At 41.8% G+C, this 21,910-nt stretch overlaps 1 protein-coding gene across 2 annotated transcripts; it reads left to right on the top strand.

Annotated features, from left to right (window-relative positions):
- Positions 1-118: 118 nt before the first annotated feature.
- Positions 119-17,050, top strand: LOC115108457 (zinc finger matrin-type protein 3). Of its 2 annotated transcripts, none has more exons than XM_029632812.2 (6): positions 119-367; positions 4,569-5,023; positions 6,973-7,113; positions 7,409-7,578; positions 9,521-9,621; positions 11,490-17,050. In XM_029632812.2, the coding sequence occupies exons 2-6, from the start codon at positions 4,580-4,582 to the stop codon at positions 11,696-11,698; spliced, it is 1,065 nt and encodes a 354-aa protein (XP_029488672.1). In that variant the 5' UTR covers positions 119-367; positions 4,569-4,579; the 3' UTR covers positions 11,699-17,050. The 2 variants fall into 2 exon arrangements, with proteins under 2 accessions (XP_029488672.1, XP_029488670.1); XM_029632810.2 differs by lacking the exon at positions 119-367 and adding an exon at positions 489-939.
- Positions 17,051-21,910: the final 4,860 nt, after the last annotated feature.

Genomic DNA, 21,910 nt, shown 5'->3' with positions numbered 1-21,910 from the left:
CGCGAGTTTTGATGAGTTTGACGAGAGTAGGTTACAACCTCAAATCATAATATAGAAAATAGCTAATAAAATTATCTATGTTAGTTATTTAAAAAAAATATATGTTTTATTGCATGAACATTTGGTTTCGATAGGATTTTGCAGCTTGTAAGTGTTCAACTGTATAGATATTATGAAGATGAGCCATTGCAATAAACCACGCGGTCAAGCTACCCGACTCTCGGAATTGAATGATCAAGCTAGCCGCGACTGAATCTGTGCGCCTGCTACTCCATGAATGGCGAAATGGACACATCAAATAGGCTAAACTAGTCGAGTTGACAATCTTTGTGGATTATTGAAGACCAAGGCCCATACTACCGTTATAGTGAGTATAAAGCATTGTCAGTATGGCATTCCAATGACACCAACACGTCATTCAAATATATCCTCCAGATCCAATGAGTTCCTTGTGATATCAGATCGGTAAATGTAGTGTAGTGGCGCATACCAATTCGGACGCGGATAGCTTGACCGTGGCTTTCCGAGAGTCGCATAGCTTGAATGCAGTACATGGACTGTACCAACAAGAGAAGAATACACTCACAAACATGTTTTTCAAAGACCCACCTTTTCCTAAATGTTTTACATATGTTGTTACTATTGTCTGGGGGTTTGATTATGATAGGCTTTAGTCTACTAAAATGTAGCCATTTATTTTTTCGCATAGTGTATATCCCCCACACCTCTCTGCTCGTGACACTGAAAACTCACCCCTCCTCTTCTCTGGTGAAAGCAAGGTAGGCTGCTGGATTCTCAGCTGGTTCGAAGTTGGCCAGTATGCAATGATGGCGTTACATGTCAACAATAGAGATGCTTATTATCAGAGTGCCGATTATTACAGAAATTCGCAGCCTTTGAACTATGGGGATACCAGCTATTATTTTTCCCGATTACCAGGTAAGAAAAGGGTCTCATTCATTGCTGTCAGCGACCGTGACACTGCGAATTGATGGATGCATATTTGCAGCCTCAGCTACAGTGCAACAACCAGTGCTGATTGAAGGGGGTTTATCCAACCGGCATCTTGGTATTATAGGTTGTAGTAGGCTATACAGCTATAAATACATTTAGTTGAGGTAGAGCCTACTCGTTGATTTGAAGAGATTCGACCAACAACAGCCATGTTGAAATGACATCTGAAACTAGAGGAATATTAGGTTTCTGATCAATTCAACCCCAAAGATATGCGAACCTAAGTTAGTTGATTTGTTAAATCCACAGCACCCTCTGCGCTTCTTCCAGTGAAGGTGTGATGCGGTGGACATGTGTTTCATGTAAAACCAACTAAAGTGATAATGGTCAGATCAGTGGGTGTACATTATGGTCTGCTTGTTTAGAGGGATGAGCATGGTCTTTATTGACTGTCTCTGTTCCCAAATCTTGAAATGGAATTCTGTCAACTCTTGTCATAGCACAAGCTCCTTGACACAACATGCTGTGTGTACATTATTCACATGATGATGATGATGATGATGATTAGATTAGTTTATTAATCAAATGCACAGGGTCACAGATGTAATTGCAGGGTACAGTGGAATTCTTAAGCTCTGAGCTCCAACAGTGCAGGTCATAAATGAAACAATAATATAATAATAATTTAACCTTTATTATAACCAGGCAAGTCAGTTAAGAACAAATTCTTATTTTCAATGACGGCCTAGGAACAGTGGGTTAACTGCCTGTTCAGGGGCAGAACGACAGATTAGTACCTTGTCAGCTCAGGGGTTTGAACTTGCAACCTTCCGGTTCCTAGTCCAACTCTCTAACCACTAGGCTACCATAATAATGTATACATATTTACAACTGTAACAATGATAAATGTCCATTGGGGGTTGGGGCAGGGTGAATGTCTGTTTGGGAAGTGGGGAGTGATGAAAGCGGGGAGAACAGGCCCTGGCTTGGGTGGCTGAGGTCCTTGATGATCTTCTTGTCCTTCCTGTGACACTTGGTGTTGTAGGTGTCCTGGAGGGCAGGCAGTGTGCACCCAATGGTGCGTTCGGCTGAGCGTACAATTCTCTGTAGAGCCTTGCAGTCAACGGCGGTGGAGTTGCCATACCAGGCTGTGATGCAGCCTGACCGTATGCTCTCGATGGTGCTCCTGTAGAACACTGTGTGGGCCCTCTGGGACAGGCCAAATTTCTTCAGCCTCCTGAAGTTGAAGAGTCACTTTTGTGCCTTCTTTACCACAGTGTCTGTGTGGTTTGACCATTTCAGCTCCTCTGAGATGTGTACACCGGGAAAATTGACACGGTTGACCGCCCTGTTGATGAGGATAGAGGTGTGCCCAGCCGGGTTCCTCCTGAAGTCCACAATCAGCTCCTTTGTTTTGCTTATATTGGTGGAGAGGTTGTTTACCTGGCACCACACCGTCAGAGGGCCTAACTCCTCTCTGTAGGCCGTCTCATCATTGTTGGTAATCAGGCCTACTACTGTCATGTCGTCAGCGAACTTGATGATGGTGTTGATGATGCTGATAATAATTATGATGAATAACAGCTTGGGTCTGGACTTGAGTTAACCTTGTTATCCAGCAATGTTGTCTTAAGTAATTAAGCCAGTTATAGATTGCATACTCTGTCTGTTGTAATGAGATACAATGGCATTGTCCACTGAAATAGGTTGACAGATCTGGTAGGTTTACATCCTTGGTGATGTTATAAATGTTTGATAAGCAGCCTCATTGTGTGCTTTACCCTGATTTGCTGTAGCTTTATTGGTAAAAATATATATTGATAGATTGATAATTTAGCGTTGTTTATTGATACACACTAATTTTAGCCTGTTACCAGAGTCCCCAATTGCATTCAGCCCATATGCCTCTCTATTTATGTGTATGAATACTTGGGAACAGATTCCCTAAATTAAAATCACTTTGAGCTCATTTCCTGGTGATCGTACAGTCTTTTATGTCCAAGAACAAGTATGTACAGTATATATATATTTTCTCAGAAAGCTTGGCAGGCCAAATAAAATAAATTTGGCCTGTGGGCCGCCTATTGGGGAACTCTGCATATAGTCTAATTATCAACGATCCCTCTCTTGAACTGGCAATAATGAGTCCTTTCAGATGGCTAGCTGTCAATAGCCTAACTGCTTTGTTGCCATTTCTAACTAGGCTAACTAATGGGTAAATATTTAAGCCTCAATTCATCTGTTTTATCTGCATGACTGAGTGTTAGTAAAATACCATAAATCTCAGGGTTTTTCGACAGATTTCAATGCTAAAACCAAGTCTCCATCGTGTGTCCCTGCAAGGCATTGAACATAAGAATTAAACAGGAAGTCTTTATGAGGTCCCTTCAAGCTTTCTCCCTTCAAAGACTAGTCATGCACATCATTCCAGTGCATGAGGCATATACTCTTCACTCCATAATTGATGTGGCAGAGGAACACAGTGTAAAAGGCATGAAATAACTATACGTTTGTGAAGGGCTATTCAACCTTTGAAGGTTTTTGGTTCTTTCTTTCTTCTGCACACATACCAAATGAAAGAATTAGAACCCTCCACTTTAAGACCCAAGAAGACCTTTCCTTAAAATACTTTTCTCCAACTCAGAGACCCAAGCCCATCCCTCTTGATACATGGCCAATGACTACTCATTAATATCCCCAGGACTTACATTTTATGTGAAATCCCAGGGTTAAGCCTCAGGAGGAGTGTTATGTACCCAAGATGAGAAAAGAGGACTTCGACTCTGACCTTGGGCTATGACAATGTAGGTTCCTGGGACTATTTTTGGGATTAGGCTATATTCTCCAGTGAACATGTGATTCAGGTTTGTCTCCTCATTACTCCGCAAGGGGAAATAATAGCACTTATACAGCATACTGCGTTTTAAGGCTACGCAGATTAGTGGGTTTTTTCTACATCATTGCAATACCCAGAAAAAATATTTAGAAAGTGAGAAATTTTCTTGAATTCTTATAGTCACACTCATATTGAAGTATTATTAGGTGTTAAGGCTACATTATGACATTTATCAGAATAACATTGATGTACACGTTGTCGACCTACAATTGCCGGAGCATCCTTTGGTTTGTTGTTATCGGAAAGTTCCATTTTAAGCATGCCATTCACTTGGTGTCACTGCATGGCTGCTGGAATCCAAAACATCCTACACTGTTATTTTAGGTCTATGAATCACTGTTGTTGGGTCTCCAATCGGAGTTGATACAGTGGAAACATCAGACATGAGTGCAGCTGCTGACCCAACCCCCACCGTTATATGCAGAAAAAATTTGGCCACACATGAGTGCCTGAAATGTACCCGGTCAAGTAGGCAATGGTCTGTTTGAATCAGCGGCATATCAAGAAATGCTTGAGGAACTTATTGTCGCAAGGAGCAGAGCTATGAAACCCACTATTGTTTTATTTGTTAGTGTCTGTTTCCCCAGGGAGAAATTAACACAGTTGATTACTATAGTTATTGCATCCTCCAAATGTTATATAACCATTACATGCCTATCCTAAATTTTAAAGTATATGATTGATTCTAATGCTTTGCAATCATTGCATTGGCCCTCAGGACCAGAGTCTATGCTGAAGCCTTCACTGAGCCTATTTGGCCAGCAGCAGCCACTGTTCCAGCCAATGCCTCCTACACATACCCTTGGACCCCCTCCACAGACCCTCGGACCCCCTCCACAGACCCTCGGACCCCCTCCACAGAACCTTGGACCCCCTCCACAGACCCTCGGACCCCCTCCACCAGTAGTAGTGACCCCGGATCCCCACCGTTTCCCCCTCTCCAGTCCTCTGTCTGCCAAACCTCCCACTCACCTCCAGCTGGTGCAGGGCCCCCCCTGCCCTGTCCCACCCCCCACTGCCCAGGCAACCCTCAACAGCAGGCCCCAGGAGAAAGATGCTCAGATCGGGGCCACAGACCAGGATGCTACCTTGGAGGAGCTGTGTAAGCCTCTGTACTGCAAACTGTGCAACGTCACCCTCAACTCTGCTCAGCAGGCACAGGCCCACTACCAGGTGAGCTGGTTTACTGGACATGTAGCTTGTACCGTAATCTCATCCACCAGCAGGCTGTCTCTGTCTATATGCAGTAGTTTACTTGTAGGCCTACCCCAACACATACAGTTGAAGTTTACATACACTTAGGTTGGATTCATTAAAACTAGTTTTTCAACCACTCCACAAATGTCTTATTAACAAACTATAGTTTTGGCAAGTCTGTTAGGACATCTACTTTGTGCATGACACAAGTAATTTTTCCAACAATTGTTTACAGACATATTATTTCACTAATAATTCACTATACCACAATTCCAGTGGGTCAGAAGTTTACATACACTAAGTTGACTGTGACTTTAAACAGCTTGGAAAATTCCCGTAAATGATGTTATGGCTTTAGAAGCTTCTGATCATCATTTGAGTCAATTGGAGGTGTACCTGTGGATGTATTTCAAGGCCTACCTTCAAACTCAGTGCCTCTTTGCTTGACATCATGGGAAAATCAAAAGAAATCAGCCAAGACCTCAGAAAAAAATTGTAGACCTCCACAAGTCTGGTTCATCCTTGGGAGCAATTACCAAAAGCCTGAAGGTACCATGTTCATCTGTACAAACAACAGTACGCAAGTATAAACACCATGGGACCATGCAGCCGTCATACCGCTCAGGAAGGAGACGTGTTCTGTCTCCTAGAGATGAACGTACTTCGGTGAGCAAAGTGCAAATCAATCCCAGAACAACAGCAAAGGACCTTGTGAAGATGCTGGAGGAAACAGGTGCAAAAGTCTATATCCACAGTAAAAACTAGTCCAAGATCAATATAACCTGAAAGGTCACTCAGCAAGGAAGAAGCCACTGCTACAAAACCACCAAAAAAAGCCAGACTTCAGTTTGCAACTGCACATGGGGACAAAGATCGTACTTGTTGGAGAATTGTCCTCTGGTCTGATGAAACAAAAATATAACTGTTTGTCCATAATGACCATCATTATGTTTGGAGGAAAAAGGGTGATGCTTGCAAGCCGAAGAACACCATCCCAACTGTGAAGCACGGGGGTGTCAGAATCATGTTGTGGGGGTGTTTTGCTGCAGGAGGGACTGGTGCACTTCACATAATGGATGGCTTCATGAGGAAGGAAAATTATGTGGATATATTGAAGCAACATCTCAAGACTTCCGTCAGGAAGTTAAAGCTTGGTTGCAAATGGATCTTTCAAATGGACAATGACCCCAAGCATGCTTCCAAAGTTGTGGCAAAATGGCTTAAGGACAACAAAGTCAAGGTATTGGAGTGGCCATCACAAAGCCCTGACATCAATTCCATAGAAAATGTGTAGGCAGATCTGAAAAAGTGTGTGCGAGCAAGGAGGCCTACAAACCTGACTCAGTTACACCAGCTCTGTCAGGAGGAATGGGCCAAAATTCACCCAACTTATTATGGGAAGCTGTTGGAACGCTACCCAAAACGTTTTTGACCCAAGTTAAACAATTAAACTTCTGACCCACTGGGAATGTGATGAAAGAAACAAAAGCTGAAATAAATCAATCTCTGTACTATTATTCTGACATTTCACATTCTTAAAATAAAGTGGTGATCCTAACTGACCTAAGACAGGGAATTTTTACGAGGATTAAATGTTTTGAATTGTTGTGAAAAACAGTTTAAATGTATTTGGCTAAGGTGTATGTAAACTTCCGACTTCAACTGTATGTTTTGATGGCAGCAAATGCTTCTCATCATGCATCAACTACATTGTGTCAAACATGAAATGTCAATGTTTGTTTATTTGGCATATCAGCCAAAACTGATATCCCCTAATGAATGTAAGTGGAAAATGTAAAACCCTAACAGTTGTGCTCACTGATGATGGTGATGATGCTCATAATTCGCAATATGACGCTATGGTGATGACAGTGCAATGAGTGGACTGAGCTGTGGGATTGAGTCATCCGTTGTCTCTTTTCCAGGGAAAAAACCACAGTAAGAAGCTGAGAAATTTCTATGCAGGCAGCCAGCAGCCACCTGCCATCAGGATTCCGGAGGTAATAGAGCCACTTTCCCAGCAGCTCCTCATGACTCCACCAACTGACAGTGCAACTCCCAAACAGGTAAAGCTTGGCGTTGGCACACAATGAATGTGTTATTGTTCAGGAAACTATAATACTGTATGAACAAGTCCAAGTTCTGTGAATTTTCAGCACATTCACGGTTTGGATCTCTGTTGTTGATCTGGAGAACTGCAATCAAATAGAATCGGCTCATAAGAAACAACATGATGGTTTGTAGAAAACTGTCAGCACTGTATGTTTTAACTCTTTTGATACTGTATGTAGCTTTGAACTGGCTGGAGTATCATTTAGGCTGGTGAAAAGCTCACTCTTTCTTTCTTTGTTCTTTGTTCAGCCGGTGTCATTCATGGGTGCCAGCAGGGTGATCTTAGCCACGGAGAACGACTACTGCAAGCTGTGTGATGCCTCGTTCAGCTCCCCTGCCGTGGCTCAGGCACACTACCAGGGCAAGAACCATGCCAAGAGACTGCGGCTGGCTGAGGCCCAGCAAAGCAGTAGCATCCTGTGAGTCTGTGGTGTCACTACTGGTTCCCCACCCAACAGCAGGAAGACAAACAACAGATGCAACATGCGCATGGCTAATAAAACCTCAAAACTCAAACATAGAAATCCTGCCCCTTCAGCCCTGTTATATGAAATTTAATCCAGATACAGTTGAAGTCGGAAGTTTACGTACACTTTAGCCAAATACATTTAAACTCAGTTTTTCACAATTCCTGACGTTTAATCCATGTAAAAATTCCCTGTCTTAGGTCAGTTAGGATCACCACTTTATTTTCAGAATGTGAAATGTCAGAATAATAGTAGAGAGAATGATTTGTTTCAGCTTTTGCTCCTTTCATCACATTCCCAGTGGGTCAGAAGTTTACATACACTCAATTAGTATTTGGTAGCATTGCCTTTAATTGTTTAACTTGGGTCAAAAACGTTTTGGGTAGCATTCCAACAGCTTCCCATAATAAGTTGGGTGAATTTTGGCCCATTCCTCCTGACAGAGCTGGTGTAACTGAGTCAGGTTTGTAGGCCTCCTTGCTCCCACACGCTTTTTCAGATCTGCCTACACATTTTCTATGGGATTGAGGTCAGGGCTTTGTGATGGCCACTCCAATACCTTGACTTTGTTGTCCTTCAACCATTTTGCCACAACTTTGGAAGTATGCTTCGGGTCATTGTTCATTTGGAAGACCCATTTGCGACCAAGTTTTAACTTCCTGACTGATGTCTTGAGATGTTGCTTCAATATATCCACATAATTTTCCATCCACATTATTTCCCTTCCTCATGATGCCATCTATTTTGTGAAGTGCACCAGTCCCTCCTGCAGCAAAGCACCCCCACAACATGATGCTGCCACCCCTGTGCGTCACGATTGGGATGGTGTTCTTTGGCTTGCAAGCGTCCCCCTTTTCCTCCAAACATAACAATGGTCATTATGGCCTAACAGTTCTATTTTTGCTTCATCAGACCAGAGGACATTTCTCCAAAAAGTACGATCTTTGTCCCCATGTGCAGTTGCAAACCGAAGTCTGGCTTTTTTATGACGGTTTTGGAGCAGTGGCTTCTTCCTTGCTGAGCGGCCTTTCAGGTTATGTCGATATAGGACTTGTTTTACTGTGGATATAGATACTTTTGTACCTGTTTCCTCCAGCATCTTCACAAGGTCCTTTGCTGTTGTTCTGGAATTGATTTGCATTGAAGCAGGAGACCGAACACATCTCCTTCCTGAGCAGTATGAAGACTGCGTGGTCCCATGGTGTTTATACTTGCGTGCTATTGTTTGTACAGATGAACGTGGTACCTTCAGGCGTTTGGAAGTTTCTCCCAAGGATGAACCAGACCTGTGAAGGTCTACAATTTTTTTTCTGAGGTCTTAGCTGATTTCTTTTGATTTTCCCATGATGTCAAGCAAAGAGGCACTGAGTTTGAAGGTAGGCCTTGACATACATCCATAGGTACACCTCCAATTGGCTCAAATTATGTCAATTAGCCTATCAGAAGCTTCTAAACCCATGACATAATTTTCTGGAATTTTCCAAGCTGTTTAAAGGCACAGTCAACAGTGTATGCACACTTCTGACCCACTGGAATTGTGATACAGTGAATTACAAGTGAAATAATCTGTCTGTAAACCATTTTTGAAAAATTACTTGTGTCATGCACAAAGTCGATGTCCTAACTGACTTGCCAAAACTATACTTTGTTAACAAGACATTTGTGGAGTGGTTGAAAAACAAGTTTTAATGGCTCCAACCTAAGTGTATGTAAACTTCTGACTTCAACTGCATGTTTTAATGTTTCCGTTTAAAGAGAAAATGCCATAGCATGTGATAGATGCATTCCATTATTTTGTCCATCATAGTAACTATTATTGTTAGGTTGGCCGTTTGATTTATAAACTAAATATGGGAGACTTTGCTCTCAGTAACGTGATCCATCAATTTTTCAGAGAGTCGACTGAGTGTGTCCAGAGGCGTCCGAGGAAAGAGGGGAGCGAGTACAGGTTTATCAAGAACCGTAGGACCCCACAGGTGCCTATTGCCGTGCCAGGTACAGCACACTGAAACAAAGACATACCGGTAATAAAGTTTGACCAAACAGCAAATTATTTTACAGGGGAAAACTTGTTGTAAATCCACAATTTTGTTGTAAAGATCAGATGTAAGTAAAGTAAGTAAGGCTTGACCGAGCCAGAACGGCTCATAAAGATCAGATGATTCAGGGATTTTCCTAGTCTTGAGAATGTATACTTTAATGTATGTTTGAGAGCAGAGGTGGTTGCCCATTTCCTATTTATTGATTCCAATGAAGCTTTTGACAGCTGGTGGAGGCTATTGTTTTCTTCTCCATGGTCGTAGCAGCAGTGAACAGCCGCCTCTCATCACCACCTTTGAAGGGGAAATGCTCTGTAAGATAGTTAAGGGGTTGGCTGAGGCTGGTCAGTCAGTGTGAACTCACTAAGCACAGGCCCGGCACCAGGGCTTTGGATATGTAAACCGATACAGCAACCCACGTCCGCTCTGCTGCCCCACAGACGTCACACAGCCTGCTCAGGTGGCAAGAGTCCATTAGACAGACCCCTCACTGTCTATTGTCCAGCCATGTATCCTCTTCCGATCCCCCACTCCACATACCTTCCACCATGGCCTGCTCCCTCTGGATGAATCATAGGACACAACTGCACCCCCTCTCCTCCCTTCCCTTGCCTCCCCTCAGGGCTCAGAGACTTTGCTGATTTAAATGTCCTTTATGGACAATTCCAGAAATAGAGTTGTTTAAAACTCTCTCAGAGACAAACTACATTTTCTCTATCGGAGTTACTCTGCAAAGGCCTATGATGGTTCCCTCCAGACATACACGCAGATACAGCAGAGAATTTATTCTCTATCCAACATACATCCCTTCTCCTAAGAGAGCACCACAGTGGAGGTGTCATAATACCCCAAAAACCTAGTGGTCAAACAGGGAATAAGTCCCAATCGTTTTTTCCACCATTAATTTTTCCAATAGGGGATTTTAGAAACACTTCAAATAAGGAATGTGTTTTCTGTAGGCTTAACCTGGCATGATGTTTTGATAACCATGTAAATCTCTCTCAGACAAGGTGACTTTTATCAGTATATTTGGCTGTTTACTCTCAGATTCGAAATGGCTAATTAGCATCAAATTAGACATGCAAAACTACAAATCCCTGCAAGCTCCTGCACGTCATCTCCAGCGGAATACTTTGCTAACAGGTATTGTGTCAATTTAAAACTTGCATAAGACAGTTTACAGAATTGTCCATTAAAGAAATGTAGCCTATTTATTCATTACTACATTTAACTAACATTTAGATAGTTAATCCAAAGATTCTTACCTTTGCTTCGATTCTGCATTCTCATCCACCTCATCATGGCATTTGTAGTTCTTTATGATAGCCATCTTAGCAGCTAATTATAATTTCATTTTTGGGGGTAAATACAGGCAAATATATTGATAAAAGTCACCTTGTCCTAGAGAGATTTACACGGTTATCAAAATGTCACGCCAGCGTAAGCCTACACAAAGCACAGCCCTTATTATAAGTGTTTCTAAAATGAGAAAAATGAATGGTGGAAAACGATTGGAACCATTTCCTTGTTTGACCGCTAGATTTTATGGGTATTATGACTCATACTGTGGTACTCTATGAGGGACACATTTGTATTTCTTCTTGTAGCATTCATATGACCATGGCAGTGGAAAGCTTCTCCTATTTATGCACAGCCAGCCTTCCATCCCCTGTAGCACCTGGCATCCTTCTGCCACTCCCATCTTCTGGAATTGTGTTCACTGGTGAGCAGCAGCTCACTCACTCTCCATCATTTTAATGAGGAGCTCACTCCTTTAATGAGCTCACTCCTCTGATGGTGTGTATGTCTTGGTGTGTGTCCCAGGCCCCTACTACAACCCCCGGCCCAGGCAGAGGATCCCCAGGGACCTGGCCATGTGTGTGACGCCCAGCGGCCAGTTCTACTGCTCCATGTGCAATTCTGGGGCCAGCGAGGAGGCCGACTTCCGCCTTCACCTGGAGAGCAAACAGCACAAGAGCAAGGTGTCGGAGCAGCGCTACCGCAGCGAGATGGAGAATCTGGGCTACACTTAGGAGGGCAGTGCCGCAGCACAGGGGAGGAGAGGGGATGGAGGGTGAGGGAGGGGGAGACAACGACTATCTTCATCATGCACTGTACGCTAGAGGCCAGTAGAATGGGTAGAGACTATGTTCTGCAGCAAATTAAAATGTGTGGAAGAGGAGGGTACATTTATGTAATTTATATACATAAACCACTCTTCCACTCTTTTCCTTAATGTGTATAAGTTATTGATCTTCTGTTCCTGTTTTAGTTTGTTAATGTAGTGTACATATTTGAATGACATTTCTAGAAATCTTTTAAGGTGTGCACAGAATATCCACCTGCTGGTACACTTGTGGATGTTTCACTCTTGCTTGATTCTGTTTGCCTGTACTGACCCAAGCCTGTGTGTGATTACCATGCATTTTGCATCTCAGATGAAACCAGGGATTTGTCCATATTTCACGCTGAATTTGACCCATAGTAGGCCTACATGAAGAACCCACCATGCTGTGGGGTATATTGGTGAAGATTTGATCTCACAATCGGTTTTCTTTCCCCCGGTTTAAACCCTGTTATGACTAGGGCCAGGGACAATACCAGTATTGCGATACTTGTTAATAGCTTGGCAAGGAAACAAAAAATGAAGTGGGTTAAACTTCTTTAGGAAAACAACCCTAATGTTGGAAACAAACATCATTATGTTGTCAACCAGAGTCACATTTATTTATTTCCAAGCTATAGCACATAATATTTTATTTACGGCAGGTTTTTAAATGACCAAAGAGTTTGGTCTGCTTTGTGTTTTCATGTTTGCCACTGAAAAGATATTGCTATACTGGTATTGTCACAGCTCTAGTTATTACCTGAGTTTCAGTAGCTGGACATCTCTACACTACAGTATATGGACATCCCTTCAAATGAGTGGATTCTGCTATTTCAGCCACACCCATTGCTGACAGGTGTATAAAATCAAGCACAGTGCAATCTCCATAGAAAAACATTGACAGTAGAATGCCCTTACTGAAGAACTCAGTGACTTCATAGGATGCCACCTTTCCAACAAGTCAGTTCGTCAAGTTTCTGTCCTGCTTGAGCTGCCCCGGTCATCTGCAAGTGCTGTTATTGTGAAGTGGAAACGTCTAGGGGCCACAAAAACTCAACCGTGAAGTGGTAGGTCACACAAGCTCACAGAACGGTACCGGAAAGTGCTGAGGCGCGTAGCTCGTAAAATTGTCTGTCCTTGGTTGCAACACACTATGAAGTTTCAAACTGCAATGCGAGAACAATAACTGTTTGTCGAGAGCTTCATGAAATGGGTTTCCATGGCCGATCACCTGCACACAAGCCTAAGATCACCATGTGCAATGCCAAGTGTAGGCTGGAGTGGTGTAAAGCTCACCTCCATTGGACTCTGGAGCAGTGAAAACACTTTCTCTGGAGTGATGAATCACGCTTCACCATCTGGCAGTCCGATGGATGAATCTGGGTTTGGCAGATGCCAATGCATAGTGCCAATTGTGAAGTTTTGTGGGAGGAGGAAATATGGTCTGGAGCTGTTTATCATGGTTCGGGCTAGTCCCCTTAGTTCTAGGGAAGGGAAATCTTAACGCTACAGCATAGTATGATGTTAGAGACGATTCTGTGCTTCCAACTTTGTGGCAACAGTTCAGGGAAGGCCCTTTTCTGTTTCAGCATGACAATGCCCCTGTGCACAAAGCAAGGTCCATACAGAAATGGTTTGTCGAGATCAATGTGGAAGAACTTGACTGGCCTCCACAGAGCCCTGACCTCAATTCCATTGAACACCTTTGGGATGAATTGGAACACCGACTGCGAGCCAGGCCTAATCGTCCAACATATTGATGCCCATGATTTTGGAATGAGATGTTCGAAGAGCAGGTGTCCACATACTATTGGTCATGTAGTGCATTTGTAGTAGAGGAAAGAAAAGTTATATACCTGACTTCTACCAGACCAGGAGGCAGTTTTCCAAAAACATCTTGTTGTCTATAGTTTATAGAGAACTACAGGGATGTGACTACAGTAGGATCCTATGGTTCAAACGATGAACTTAGCCTTAAGATGCTTTTGGGAAACCGGGTCCAGGTGAATGTACTGTGATTGCGGTGACAATTATTTCCCCCAGCAGGCTTTGCACAAACAAACTATGTATATTTTTTAATTTATTTACTAAATCTGACTGACTGTTCTCTTTCCTTATGCATGTTTACATGGGTTTGGTACGATTCCAAGCATCCTGAACATCCCAGTAAACTCAGCCTTTTGTCCTGGTCCCTTATTATTTTTGGATGCTATAAAAGCCAGCTGCTGTAAGCTCCTGACTTCCCTATGGGAGGTCTGCTCTCCGAAAGCAGAGTACCTCAGGAGAATACAGAGCAGGACTATTTTTAATTGGGTGTTCTTAGGGTTATTTCCACAAGGCCTCTATTCTGTCTCATTTAGAGCAAAGGGAGTTTAGGATTTTATACAAGCCCAATTTGTTCAGATGAGAACCACAACCAAAGCTTGAGTTCATATTCCTATATATCTGCCCCTTAAAGGGGCAATCAGCAGTTGCTACATCAATCTTTGGACTTACAAATAATTATATGTACCCATTGATTCTTGAAGAATATAACTTAGCTTCATGAGCTTAATTTAGCTTTCATACTCCATCACAATCCAACATATAAGCTTGTTTTACTCCAATGTTTGTAAACAATGTAAATGTTAACAAACACTTTTTAGCCTCGAAACATTGTTGAAACTATAATTTTACATCCATGAATTTGAGAGAGATGACATTTTTTTAGCACCATTCCTCAGTGTTTTTACCGAAACAGTGGCCGGGAAAACACTTTGTTATTGTTTCAACTGCTGATTGGCACATTAACAAATAAATCGAGGCATTCATCATTGGGTTACACTGGGCCTCTGATCATTTGCTTTTCTGTATCATAAATGCCCTTGTAAACTATTTTAATATAGCCTTTTTTGTTGCTCTTGACCATAGTTTCTTTGTTTTAATTTAAGGAGTGTATTTTTATCAGTATTATTATATATATTTTTTAAATTGTTTATATGATTTATATCGTTTTCTATTTATGAGTGTTTGTTTTTTACAGACAATTAGCTGTATAAAAAAAATCTACTGTTATCTAATGTAGTTGAGCTTCATGTGCAACATCACTTTATTTGTACACAAATTATTATGTTATAATATTTCACTGTATAAATTATGTTTGTGAAATTTACATTTGTGCATGATATTATTAGAATATAAATATATTTAATTATTCAGAATATCCTACTAGTGGGAGTGTAGGAACTAGGCCAATTTTCCAGAGATAGAGACGGGACCATTATATTGGACACAAAGTACTGAATGGGAATGAGTTACATTAGTATTGCACTTGTTGTTATAGAGGAGATGGTGGAGTTTTATACTGATTTGCTTTGATTCATGTTATTTGTTGAAGTTCTATTGATGCGTCTCGATCTGATTCATACCAAATGTTTACAGAGAGTGGTCTAAAGGGAAGTCGATCACATTTAATGTTGGATCCATCCAGGGCCAGCTCTAGGGGCCCTAAGCGTGATTTGGTTGGGGGCCCCCCTACCTCATGCCTACAAATTTTAGTGGCCCTCCTCTTGAGGGTGGAGAATAAAAGTTTTAAAGTTAATTTCCTGCTATTCTACACATTTTGCCATGGGGTGTAGAGATAATGTTGCAGTTTTAAAGCAAGTTTACTGCAATTCTACTCATTTTGCCACGGGGTGGAGAGAATGTTTTGCTGTTTTAAAGCTAATTTCCTGCAATTCTACACATTTTGCCATGACTTGTGCCATGTTAATATATCTGAGTGATAATGACTAACAAAATCAATGGGGGCCCCTTGGAGTTCAGGGCCCCTGGGCACGTGCCCTGCATCCCAGTCGGTATTAGGCCATGATTACTACAAGTTTAGATAGTCTAGCCAGCTAACTACCAATCTTAAAACTGTCAGCTAACATGTCTAATTGAGTGACTGACATAACAAGAGAAAAACATCTGATGCACAATCACATTTCTAAATTGCACCTGATTCTACTATTCTTACTCTTCAAATCAAATTTCACATGCGTCATAAAACAACAGTGAAATGCTTCCTTACGGGTCCTTTTCCAACAATGCAGAGTAATCTTCCAGTCATCTTAAATTCACTTTTTTCAAATGCTGCTTTAATACATATTCAGTGCCTCTGAACATGACTTTTGTGATGGACTGCAGCCAGGGCTGTGTTTTTCTTGGGAGTTCAAACCAATGTAATTAAATGGGCTGCATTGATCATGTTACGCATGAAGTGATCTACTTCATCTGGTTCATCGCTCAATTTAACCACCCAGAGCAAGGAAGCCCTTTCTATTTGGAACTAGCACAGCAGCTGAATTAACCACTTTCATAATGATACCTTTGAAGTCATAATATTATGCTAGTTTACAATGATGTAACATACACACTCCCATTTTAAGTGGTATCTCCCAAAACTTCAAGGAACTTCCTCAGAGTGTATATTGTGGGTCTGAGTGCAATTCATTAGTTTAATGTGAGTAGTCATATCTCATTCAATGCCCTATTTCTGTTATAGTAAGTGGAGTTGTGTTTGACTGCTGCTACACATCCATCCATACTAGGCTGTGCAGGCTGTGTTGGCTGTGCTAGTAGCTGTAGCTGTGCAGGCTCTGCTCTGTCCTCTGTGGCGTTAGTCAGGAGCCATTCCTTGCTGGGCGTAGTGTAGTGCTGCAGCAGCACATCTGTTTGCCGCTCTATCAGGAAGTGGTGACCCGGCATGGGAACTTACCCCAGGGAGATCCACACAGGCACAACAAACACTCTCCAAATGGAGCTCTGTGTATTCAGGCCATTATGGATATCCTCCTCTCCTCAGCTACGTATGGCTGGCTCTGAGTTTTATCTCTTTATCTGCTGCTCAGAAATATCACCTCTCTAAAATAGATGGTTTTTATAAATGTCAGAGATAGTAAACTATATCTAGGGATAAGGGAATAAAATAAGTGTTAGCTGCAGTGCCTTTCTAATGCCACACAATTTCATATCATGGCTGCCTTGGGCGCAAACATGATTCTTCAGAACAATCAACTTAATTTCCATTGGAGGAAGAAATATCGCTGCTGGTGCAATATGGACAATATGTGATCCTAAGGCACCAATTCATTTGGATTGACTTCCCTTTAGAGAAAATAATTGAATAACGCATTGAATGTATGTATATTTGAAGAATAACAGAATGAAAACAGTTGTTTTAGAAACTATTGGAACACTTATTTTAGTCACTGTACAATATTGGCTAACTATTTAATAAAAAATGTTATACTTGTTATTTGCCCGGATATATTTACTTGAGAGACTTGGTGGGGGATTGGGAGTTGCATTGGGGAGTGTATGTGTGTGAGAGAATGTGTGTATGGGCACATTGTATGACAGGGTCAGCTGGCCAACTTGTGTTCCCTGTTAATATAGTGGTTTCCAGAGTGTGCCCTGCAGGCATGATAACAGTTCTAATGCTCAGCAGTGAGAAAAGTAAAGCATCTCTCTGGTGAAATGTTGAACTTGGTTAGAAGCCAAAATATGTGCCTCAAATATCTTGGTTTTTTACCCCCTCTACTGATCAGATAAAGAATGGCAAAGATTGTTTTCTGAATGGATGATTGAAATGACTATTTAATGGGATACATTGTTTTCTAAATGTTGTCTAGTTCTATAATGTGGTGAATCAGTTTTTTGGGATTGTAGTGCTCATTGATTATTTACCTAGCAACTACTTTGCTCTATTCTGATTGGTAAGATATTTGTTACTTGTTGAAAGAGAAAAGGAAGTAGTTGAGTTAATATGCATTGCAGCTCTAGCTGTGGTCAGTTCATCATAAAATCTGCAAAAGCATAATCGTTCTCCATCCAGTGTTTGTCTACATAGAGAGTCATCCATCAACCATCTAAAGAACCCTCAAACTACAGGACCTGCAGTCCCAGGAAATCAGGTTGGAACAAGCTTTTGTCATGATCTACATGGGCTATGTATATCATTTCACCATCTGCTTGTGGATTTAGTTTGGCTAATAGCCTACTCATAATGGAAAACCACTGATGAATCACTCCTGAACGATAGATAACTTAAGTTTCAGATACCCAGATGTTCCAGGCAACCTCCTAGTAATGTATATGATTCTCTCTTGTTGAAAAATGCTTTTGAAGTCTCCTGAGAGTTTAACTTTTTCTTAAAGGGAAAGTAAATGACAGAGCATGAGGGTACTGGGCCTGATGCCAGCTGGTCAGATTAAAGCCCTGATAGAGTTTAGAATATTTTCCTACTGAAGCAAAGGGTGACCTCAGGAACCTGACAAAGAGATGTTTCATATCTACTGTCTGGATAAAATACTTGTGATTTTACCCAAACTGAAAGTTGCCAGTTGGGGAATGACCATATAGATTGTTGGGGGAATGAGGGTGAAAGAGCAAGGATGCATATTGAGATATTGTCAGTGCAACATAAAAAGGAAATACATCAATGTCATTTCTTTATCAGATATTAGAACTACTGTTCTAAATGCATGGGCAGGATTCACACCCAAACTACTTCCAGTATTATTTTAGATATGGATTAGCAATCTAACTAGCTATGTGAATTGTTATGTAAGAAGTATAGCTGACTCTTGTCTGGACAGCAGAGGGTGCCCGATGGTCACGTTGAGCTCCATGGAGGCCTCATGATGCACCTGATGAGTCCTTTGTAGGAGGGGGCCATCACTAGTCTACACTGGTCAACGGACAATACATCAGCAGGCATTTGTATACATAGTCACGGACCTGCAAACAGCTGCCGGTGATACGTGTGACCTCTCGGCTAGTTCTGTTTAACTGTGGACACTTTTGATCACCAAGGTGAAGGGAAAGACACAGAGGCAAAGTGGGTCCTGTAAAACAAACACTAAGTCATTAAGAGCCGGAACCAACAGGCTCCAAGGTCTCTGTATCCAAGAGACATGCAGGGGGGTGGAGGGGTTTGTATCTGAGCTTGGAGAGTGCCATATGTTCAATTTAGGATGAGAGACGAGGACTTGTTTTCATGATAATTCTGTTCTCTAGGCTGAAGTACCATTAGAAATATGAAATGAGTTGTTATGCTAACCCTCCCCACTATCTTCTATCTACCCTCTGTTAAATTCCCCCCTGGCCTGTAAGTGCATAACACTCTGGATTTTAAACAGGTTCCTTTAAAGATAAGGAAAAAAGCTCAAGTAAACACAGTGTTCCCATGGCAATACAGAGGAAGTGGACATTTGCAAGCAAGTCTCGCACTGGCTTAACTTCTCTTCCGCTGATTAGGAGGGAGGAGAGGAAGTGCTGAGTTTCCTCCAGCTTCCTAGAGCTGTGCTGTTTGCATTGGCCTTGGTAGTTGACACAATGGCCACTGATGAGGATTATTTCAATACCATGTCCTCATATCCCTCCAGCCTCCTCTATCCACCACTGTTTTCAGCTACAGTAAGAAAATAAAGATAGGTGAACAAGCAGGAATAACATAAACATCTGTATTGATATTTAATCTGTTTCAATGCAACAAAACAAACTGCGCTGAAGAGCCATTTGGTCCTCTTCTAGAAGGCTTTTATGTTACTCCATATTCACAGTGACGTATAAGAAATGTTCAATATAGCCAAATACCAGATGTATCAAAACGCATCCTTTGAGTCTCCCCCTTCTGAGATAATATGTAATTGACAGAGCCATGTTACGATCATTAACATAGAAAGAGCCTAATTTGGACAGTAGATATACAGTGCATTCGGAAATATTCAGACCCCTTGACTTTTTCCACATTTTGTTACGTTACAGCCTTATTCTAAAAATATCAAATTATTTCCCTCATCAATCTACACACAATACACCATAATGACAAAGCAAAAACAGTTTTTTAGACATTTTTGCAGATGTATTAAAAATTTAAAAAACTTCAATATTTAATTTACTTAAGTATTCAGACCCTTTACTCAGTACTTTGAAGCACCTTTGCGAGCGATTACAGCCTTGAGTCTTGGCACACCTGTATTTGGGGAGTTTCTCCCATTCTTCTCTACAGATCCTCTCAACCTCTGTCAGGTTGGATGGGAAGCGTTGCTGTACAGCTATTTTCAGTCTGGGGTCTGGCTGGGCCACTCAAGGACATTCAGAGACTTATCCCTAAGCCACTCCTGCATTGTCTTGGCTGTGTGCTTAGGGTCGTTGTCCTGTTGGAAGGTGAACCATCGGCCCTGTCAGAGGTCCTAAGCACTCTGGAGCATGTTTTCATCAATGATCTCTGTACATTGCTCTGTTCATCTTTGCCTCGATCCTGACTAGTCTCCCAGTCCCTGCCGCTGAAAAACATACCCACAGCATGATGCTGCCACCAACATGCATCACCGTAGTGATGGTGCCAGGTTTCCTCCAGATGTGATGCTTGGCATTCTGGCCATAGAGTTCAATCTTGGTTTCATCAGACCGGAAAATCTTGTTTCTCATGGTCTGAGAGTCCTTTAGGTGCCTTTTGGCAAACTCCAAGCGTACTGTCATGTGCCTTTTACTGAGGAGGGGCTTCCGTCTGGCTACTCTACCATAAAGGCCTGATTGGTGGAGTGCTGCAGAGATGGTTATCCTTCTGGAAGGTTCTCCATCTCCACAGAGGAACTCTGGAGCTCTGTCAGAGTGACCACCAGGTTCTTGGTCACCTCTCTGACCAAGGCCCTTCTCCCCCGATTTCTCAGTTTGGCCGGGCGCCAGCTCTAGGAAGAGTCTTTAAGAATGATGGAGGCCACAGTTTTCTTGGGGACCTTCAATGCTGTGGAATTTTTTGGTACCCTTCCCCAGATCTGTGCCTCGACACAATCCTGTCACTGAGCTCTACAGACAATTCCTTCGACCTCATTGCTTGGTTTTTGCTCTGACATGCACTGTCAACTGTGGGACCTTATATAGACAGGTGTGTGCCTTTCCAAATCATGTCCAATCAATTGAATTTAGCACAGGTGGACTCCAATCAAGTTGTAGAAACATCTCATGGAGGATCAATGGAAACAGGATGCACCTGAGCTCAATTTCGAGTCTCTTAGCAAAGGGTCTGAATACTTATATAAATAAGGTATTCTTTTTTTTTTAAATATAAATTTGCGAAAATGTCTAAAAAACATGTTTTGCTTTTTCATTATGGGTTATTGTGTATGGATTGATGAATAATTTGTTTTATTTAATACATTTTAGAATAAGGCTGTAACGTAACAATATGTGGAAAAAGTCAAATTGTCTGAATACTTCTTGAATGCATTGTATTCTTGTTATTTTTTGGGTCTTTTTGATTGAAAGTATGAAATGTGGTCTAAATTGGTTTGAATAGTGTCTCATTTCACAGACTCTATAATCCCCACAGCACAGTCTGGGTCTCAGCAGGACTGTCTGTCCCGTGACAAAAAAAGAAAAGAAAAGGAAATGACATGGTTATTATACCTTACTACCATTCTCTCTCTCGTAGAAGAAGCGGGAACATATCACCGTCTGCATCAGGGGACCATCAGGGGACATTTATCCCCTGTCAAAGACATTATACCATACTATCATTCTCTCTCCCTCTCAATCCACCAAGCACTCAGACTTAGTCTGCATTTCCCTTTCTTATTAATCATTCCTATTAAAGTCACTACACTGAAAATTGTCCCTCTGACCAACATAGCTAGGTAGATTTGTGAGGAATTACTGTCACCAGAGCTGGGTCCAACCCCCTGTGGAAGGCACGTACAGGCCCAGTGACTGATTACTCCCCAACTACAGATTCATCATAGCTAGTCAGCTGATTGCACTTTAAATAAGGTGCCCTTTGAAGACACTTCTGGTACCATTCACAGCAAATCCGTCTCTCCGGGATGGTCAAATCAAATGGTCTGTCTGGAAATACTGCTGAGCTGAGGAGAGAGTAAATCCCAAGGACAGACCTGTGCTTCAAAAGAACATCAGCTGACCTGCATTATTAAGTAGACTGTAGGGTTAAGGGAGGAAAGACATGACTTGTTCACCTAGACGCTATCAATCATAAAATAAGGCATTATACAAGTACATTCTACTTGGTTTCACAGGTGATGAACATTGCTCTTATACTAAGGCTAAGTTTATTATGCCTATCTTGAACCTTTTAACTACTTTGACCAACCCAATC

The sequence above is a fragment of the Oncorhynchus nerka genome, linkage group LG24, assembly GCF_034236695.1.
Source record: "Oncorhynchus nerka isolate Pitt River linkage group LG24, Oner_Uvic_2.0, whole genome shotgun sequence".
NCBI classification, from domain to species: domain Eukaryota; kingdom Metazoa; phylum Chordata; class Actinopteri; order Salmoniformes; family Salmonidae; genus Oncorhynchus; species Oncorhynchus nerka.
This window is presented reverse-complemented; position numbering and strand designations above follow the sequence as displayed.

Excerpts from the sequence above, each read along its gene's own strand:
- LOC115108457 (XM_029632810.2), top strand. The coding sequence starts at position 825 with ATGATGGCGTTACATGTCAACAATAGAGATGCTTATTATCAGAGTGCC. Across the intron at positions 5,024-6,972 it reads AGGCACAGGCCCACTACCAG|GGAAAAAACCACAGTAAGAA; the intron begins GTGAGCTGGTTT and ends TCTCTTTTCCAG. Across the intron at positions 9,622-11,489 it reads GGTGCCTATTGCCGTGCCAG|GCCCCTACTACAACCCCCGG; the intron begins GTACAGCACACT and ends TGTGTGTCCCAG.